This window comes from Strongylocentrotus purpuratus, unplaced genomic scaffold, assembly GCF_000002235.5.
Source record: "Strongylocentrotus purpuratus isolate Spur 01 unplaced genomic scaffold, Spur_5.0 spur5_scaffold_8, whole genome shotgun sequence".
In the NCBI taxonomy this organism is placed as follows: domain Eukaryota; kingdom Metazoa; phylum Echinodermata; class Echinoidea; order Camarodonta; family Strongylocentrotidae; genus Strongylocentrotus; species Strongylocentrotus purpuratus.
The window spans coordinates 1,684,481-1,691,553 of NW_022145614.1; the positions used below are offsets into that span (position 1 = coordinate 1,684,481).

Sequence of the window (7,073 nt, forward strand, 5' to 3'; positions counted from 1 at the left end):
CAACTTGTTCACAAAAATTTTAACTGTGTAGTAGGAATAAGGTTGCATGGGGGTAGGAGAAACTGTAGCTTGGAGATTATTCCAATACTTTTAGAAATGCAAATTGTTACGTGGTGTAAATGATCATTCGAAGTCAAAGTTTCATTTATAAGTACTCCCCAAACTTGGACTTAGTTTTCTTCTCTATATAGTATAGTAATTTTTATGCGTATAATTGCCGATTAATTATTTACATACATGGGTAGATGAGGGTCATTTAGAAGGAAAAAAATGTTAACATTCAAACTCATGAGCTATAGTTTCTGTATGGCACTGTCCCTATTTTTCCATCCCTATTTTGTACATAGTCGGTAAATAGTTTGAAATCATTTTTTTAAAGATCGTCACGCCTTCTATAGCTCCGTTTGTAATGCTAGGGTTATTATATTTCTCTGTTGTATCAGTCATATTAATTGTTTATTATGTTGTAATCAATTTGAAAAGTAAAGTTGGGAAAAGACAAAAAAGATAAATAAACAAGAAAAATAAATCAAATCAAGTCAAAACAAAAAACGAACGGTATTCAATATAAAGTTGCCCCTGCCTTTTGCAAGCAGCCGTTTCACTTTGAAGACTTCCCTTATGATAATACACCTGGGTCCAGAAAGTCTTCTATAAATAAGCCCCAAAAATAATAACAATAATTAAAAACATATATTTATTAGCATATAAGCAAGCCCCTTAATACCTTCTACATGAATATACCGTTAAAGGGATAGTTGAGTTCTGTTTTCAGACCGCAAAATTTAATGCTTTCAAAGTGCATGGTTATTGCTCTTATTCTTATCTATGACATTTATAGTGCCCTTTTAGAATCTAAAATTGCTATGAAGGTAATTTTAGACCCCAAAATGTGTGAAATTTAGCCAATACGATCATACCAATTCAGCTCCACTTAAAAAAAACACATGATGACCGTTAATTAATTATTTAATTAAAAATAACAATACATGAGCCGGCTAATTGTGGATAATAAAAGCAACACGAATATGTCAACAAAAAAGCCACCATCGGCACTGGCTGAAATACGACGTTAAAAGGCGTTATTTCGTTTTTTAACGGCCTTTTTTTCAAATTTTTCAAAATATCTAATATTTGTGGTCGGTACACAAGTATTAGAAATCGTTATATTTCAGCCGTCTCTGAACCGATTTTGATTAAACAAAGATGATTTTGTCATTTAAATATTATGTTCTTTCAAATTTGACACTCAGTTTTTCATTATCTCACAAAAAAATATTTTGTGTAGCGCCCTCTGCAACAGAACTCAACTATCCCTTTAAACCACAGTACTTTCTTTTACAAAACAGTGGCAGTCGGTTATATACCCGTTTCTTTTCATACTATGTTCATGTAAGTTATCCTATTTCATACCATTTCTTTTATTAGGCGGAGGACAATCACGGAAAATACTTGTCAGGTGTTACATGAATCGTCAACATGACGAGGATGTCAGGCCTTTACTCCATCTTAATCGTCATAATTACTCTTACATCTATTCACCGAAGGGAGACCATCGAGGCAGCATCATGTCATCAAGACTTCAGTCTCAAGACTGCCTTTTGTTCTAATAAGGGCTTCAGGTCTGTTCCTACAGATCTCTTACCCGATCTCATAGAACTCTACCTACACAACAACCTTCTAACCACGCTTAAAAATGAGACATTTGCGAGATATCCCAGCCTTCGGGTGCTCACACTGGGTGGTAATAACATATCTCGCATTGAGGAAGGTGCATTCAACCCCTTAAAGAACCTGGTTCGCCTGTCGATTGGATATAACCTCTATTTACCTACTCTTAAGAAGTCAATGTTTCGTTCTCAGAGCTTGGCGGATTTTAATGCAGCATATTCTAATTTGAAGACATTTGCAGGTGACATTGCTGCATGCTTAGCCCAAGGGACAGTCTTGAGTCTTTCCAAAAATAAGCTGCGAAAGATAAACTGGACCAGTTCAAATCTTCTTAGCGTTGTTTATCTTGATTCAAACAGATTTCGGCAAATTTCAAAAGAGTCGTTTATTTTTAACAACCATGTTGATATGTTAGATTTGTCTGAAAATCCAATAGAATTCATAGAAACCATCGTTATCTCTTCGTTTCATGTCAAGCAAATTAAATTGATGAATACGCGCATAGCAGTTTCTCAAATATCGAATTTCTTTCATGGCATCAAATTATCAATGTTCATTAAAGGATTTGATTTTACAGGCGCCAAACTCCACACCATCCAAAATGGGTTCTTTGCACCTGTCAAAGGAAAAAGTCTAGACAAAGTTGACATTAAAATGAATAGCATTGCTATGATTGAAGACAATGGTTTTGATGGTTTAGCAGGCGTTTCTCAGCTTCAGCTAGGATGGAACAATCTAGAAGAGATGGAACCAAGTATCTTTAACGGAATGATGGCTCTTCGTTCTCTTTCATTGGATAACAACAGAATCCTATCTCTCAATAGTAAATCTACCCCGTGGAATATCTCACTCATACATCTAAACTTGGCACGCAATGAACTAACAGCAATCAACGGCTCGGCATTCCATGGTCTGAAAACTCTCAAGACATTAGACTTGAGTGACAATTTCAAACTTCAAGTAATTAAAAATGACACGTTTGCCAATTTTCGATTTTTGAGTGAGTTAGATCTATCCAACACACATATTTTTGAGCTACCTGTTCACCACCTTCCTTTCCTCGATACCTTAATCTTAGAGTCTTCATATTGCCCTACAAGTTTGATCCGACCCGGTAACCTTGGCGATGAAACGCCCTCTTTAACAACACTAAATCTAATCAACAATGTGCTTGGGCCTGAAAAGCTATGGGATTCATCCGACAACAAATCTTCTTTCTTTGGTTTGCAAAACCTATCGCGACTTGAACTTTCAAGTAATCTATTGTCTTCCATCCCATTGGGCATCTTCCAGAATTTGTCGAATCTACAAATTTTACGTTTGGATAAATGCTCGCTTGAAGTATTAGAAATAGGTACATTCAGAGAACTGAAAAGCCTTGTCTTATTGAGTTTGGAATACAACCATCTAAAGGTTGTTTCCACTGGGTTGTTCGATAAATTATATGATTTGCAATATCTATTTTTGTTAGGAAATGATTTGACATATCTTGATTCTAATTTGTTCAAGTACTTATCAAGTCTGGTGTATCTCGATGCTGCGCAAAATCGTATATCTGGCTTGAACCGTAGCACGTTTGAACCCCTAGAGCGCCTAACGACACTTGACCTTTCTCTCAATCCCCTAGTCTGTAATTGTGATCTTAAATGGTTACCTGGTTGGTTGGAAGGGACGGTAGAGCTCATTGAGTCGATGGATACGACATGCCTCGATAATGCAGCGACTTTGGAGCCTTTTAGGGGCAAACAATTAATCACTTTCGATCCTAAAGACGGATGTGGTCCGAACATCATCCTCTACTCTTGTTTGGCCACATTAGGTATGGTACTGATCTTTGCTCTAGGTTTGATCTACTACCAGCGATGGTGGATCAGATATCGGCTGTTCCTTCTAAAGCTTTGCTTCATTGGATACGAAAAAATACACGACGATGCCGACAGAGGAGAATTCCAGTACGATATCGCCATCATGCTCCACGAAGCCGACAGTATGTGGGTCAACCATCACTTGCGACCAGCCCTGTTGGAGCGAGTTCCAGGCTTCAATCGAATCGTTTGTGGTGATGAAGAGCTAATGCCTGGTATGTACTACCTCGACGCCATCCACTACGCCACAGAAAAAAGCTTCAAGACTATTATCGTGATCAGTCATGCTGCCTTACAAGACCAGTGGTTCATGATGAAGTTCCGAACCGTTCTCAATCACGTCAATGACATCGGTACAGAGAAAATGATTCTCGTGTTTGTGGAGGACGTTGAGGATGACGAGCTCCCTTTCCTAATAAGATTGTTTCTCAGTGATCATCGATCGCATCTGGTTTGGCCAGACGATGAAAGAGGACGAGACTACTTTTGGGAGGAGTTGATCCGGGATCTCACGGTCAATCTCAGGTGTAATCACCTGATACCTCCTAATTGATAGATGTCAGTAGTCAGCAACAACACTTCTCATTTGAAAGATTGAGAATTATGTTCTGCTTGTTTCGATGTGACCCTCTTTCTCGATAATTTGGTATTTCAACCATCACATATCTTATCTGTACTCTTTTTTTAATTTTTAAATACATGTTGAAAGGGTAGACTAAAAGTGACGGAAACAAGACTTGGTAACAACAATGTTTTATCGAAAATGATATTTGACGTTTACTGTCACTCTGAATTAACTGCATTTATTTCATCGAAAAGGGGTTTTATTTTTGTGGTTCTGACCAACGGCTTCATGCTCTTCTCATTATACATAGAACTAGCGGCTACGGGGAGGGTTGGGGGAGGGAAGGTGGAAGCACGCCCACATAGAGCATTTCCTAAAGGTTCTATAAATAGAGTACCTTCAAGGTTTTACTAAATGTTCATTCCAGTTTCCATATATCTCTTTTATTAGCACGTTGCAAATGGACAGTCTATCCCTTTTGCTAAACTTTCTTTTTCCAAAATCATTCAATCGAAGGGCCTATCTAATATATTTGAACATATAGCGAAAAAGAAAGGGAGAAGGTAAAAGGAACATGAAAAGAAGAAGATGTGACGCCCCCATAGGCCTACCCTCCGCCTATTCAATGGTGTTATTAACATCTAGTTCATCCATATCATAAGATCGATGACCGATGCCCCCTCCCCCCCCCCCCATGCAAGTAGCATCCCTCACGCTATAAGCCACTGTAATTAGCAACTAATATTACTTTGTATTTTTATGAAATGTGTATAAAGTAACTGTTTGCTGTCCATCACTGTTTAACGCATATAATTATGTTGAAATAACACGATCTCAACTATTTTCGAAAAATCAACTCAAGTGCAATATCAGTACCTTATTGTATGTCCAATAGGAATCATGTTCGGATTACGTAATACGTCATTGTCATGTTCGGAGATATCAATTGGTGACGCACAATGACATTGAAATTGTGTTCGGTTGATTTTTCTAAAGAAGTTGCTATCGTTTTCAATGTAAATACTTTTGATGTATATAATAATAAACATCGAGGCTCTTCTGGATACCCATAAGCAACATTGAAATGAAATGATATATAGACACTGAGAAGTGAATATTATTTCATTAACATAACCGAGTACAGTGTGTGCTATATTGTTATTTTAATACCGGTACATATGTAAAATTTAGTGATGAATTAATTGTGCAACATACAAGTACAATCGCTTTAAGCTTAGTCTCGCTACCATGATTCGGCATTCGGGCATTCCAAGACTTTATTCCAACACCGATACCCATTTATCTTTGCTGGGACAAATGTGGAAATGAAACCGTAGTATTTATTTTCAACCCTTTCAAAAGTTAAAAAAGGGAAGACAGCAATGGGAAACTTTGATAGAGCGACGCACCATTACTCTTGATACCTCATTCACACCGCGAAACCGACTCCAGACCTACCCCAAACCATAACCATATTTTTTGCCATAAGGTAATGGTATATTTTTGGTCGGTCTTATCGGTGTGATTTGAAAAAAGGGAGATAATTTTCAATGGGGAACTTTGATAGAGATACGTTATGTTAATCTCTCATTTCATTTCTTACGATTATGTACTTTTTTTCATAGAGAGTCGCCAAAGTGGTTTTCATTTGTAACATTTCTTTCATTGTATATACATATATCATTATCGTTAATTATTATTAAGTTATGATCATGTTAAAGTAGTTTTTGTGATATGTATTTGTATTTGAATTCAAAGAAATTGTAATTTCGAATGAATTTCAGTTCTCCAGAAAGTATGTTATTTTATTCAACGAAGGAGCTTACTCGATAAAAAAAAAATCAGATCAAATAACAATAAAAGTCATGCCATTCAATTTGTCATTTGGTATTCTGCGTCATGATGATTAACCTTGTCTAGCTCATTTCCTTTGTACCATCCTCGAAGCCGCCGGGAGAAAATATGTTAGGCATGTGCTTAACTGGATCTTCCTTGCAGATACGTAGAAAAAAGATTTCTGCCTAGCTGCAAACTAACGGGCCACTTTCAAAGGGAAATATGCTTTTGTAATGATAATTACTTTTCGCTACCATTCGTCTGATAATACGAGCAGTACACAGTGCTTACCTTTACAGGAGGCAAGCGAAAGGAAATGGAGCAACATTTCCTGAAATATTAATCAAAATTACTCGACTGGGAATCTGTGGGCACTAATCCGACATATAACAAAAAGAACTGTACAAGAACAAATTCACTTTCTATTTTCGTGAGCCGGAAGTAGTCGGAAAAGTGTCAAATTGCAGGTTTTAGGATAGTAAAATGTTACTATCCTAAAAAGCAGAAAAATTAGAGGAATAGGTCAGTGAAAATTTCGAATCTCCGAAGTTGCGGTCAATCAAACACAAAAAATTAATTGGTAACTCTTTGTCATAACCTGCTAGGCCCCTCCCATTCGCTCTGTACTAAAACAAAACAAAAACATAAAAATTTCTCCTTTTTTCCGTAAAGAAAACTTCCAGTCATACATGCACCCTAAATATAATCATTGCAAATATGTTTTTATACAACCCCTGTATGAAATAATGATATTCCTTCATCAATAACTAAGAAAATAGAAGTTTATTACATTGTCTGTACACAGCATATATGAGAGGACATCACAAGATACGTCACAGTGTTGCCAATTTGTGTTTCATTGATGAAAACTTCAAAAATGAGTCTTTCCTATTTTTCGATTGTTTATTGCTCAAACTTTCACTAATATGTTTCTCTCGTTTTCTTCCCCTTTAATTTATTTCACACACATCCATTAAAAGATTCTTGAACTTTTGAGAAGAATACTTTATCAACAAACAGCTGGATGAGGAAGTAGGAAACATATATGATAGCATTCTGAGAACAGTAATGAGAAATCTAATACACAAATGTATGCCTATTTTGCTACGGTCACAAATGTTCGTACGAACGATTCG

The 7,073-nt window shown here is 36.6% G+C and overlaps 1 protein-coding gene across 1 annotated transcript; it reads left to right on the forward strand.

The window, feature by feature from the left end:
* The first annotated feature begins 2,325 nt into the window (after positions 1-2,325).
* On the forward strand, positions 2,326-4,774 carry LOC105440143 (toll-like receptor 4). Its single transcript, XM_030975542.1, has 2 exons — positions 2,326-2,631; positions 3,181-4,774. Exons 1-2 carry the CDS (start codon positions 2,326-2,328, stop codon positions 4,087-4,089), a joined length of 1,215 nt encoding a protein of 404 aa, XP_030831402.1. The 3' UTR covers positions 4,090-4,774.
* The last annotated feature ends 2,299 nt before the right edge of the window (positions 4,775-7,073 follow it).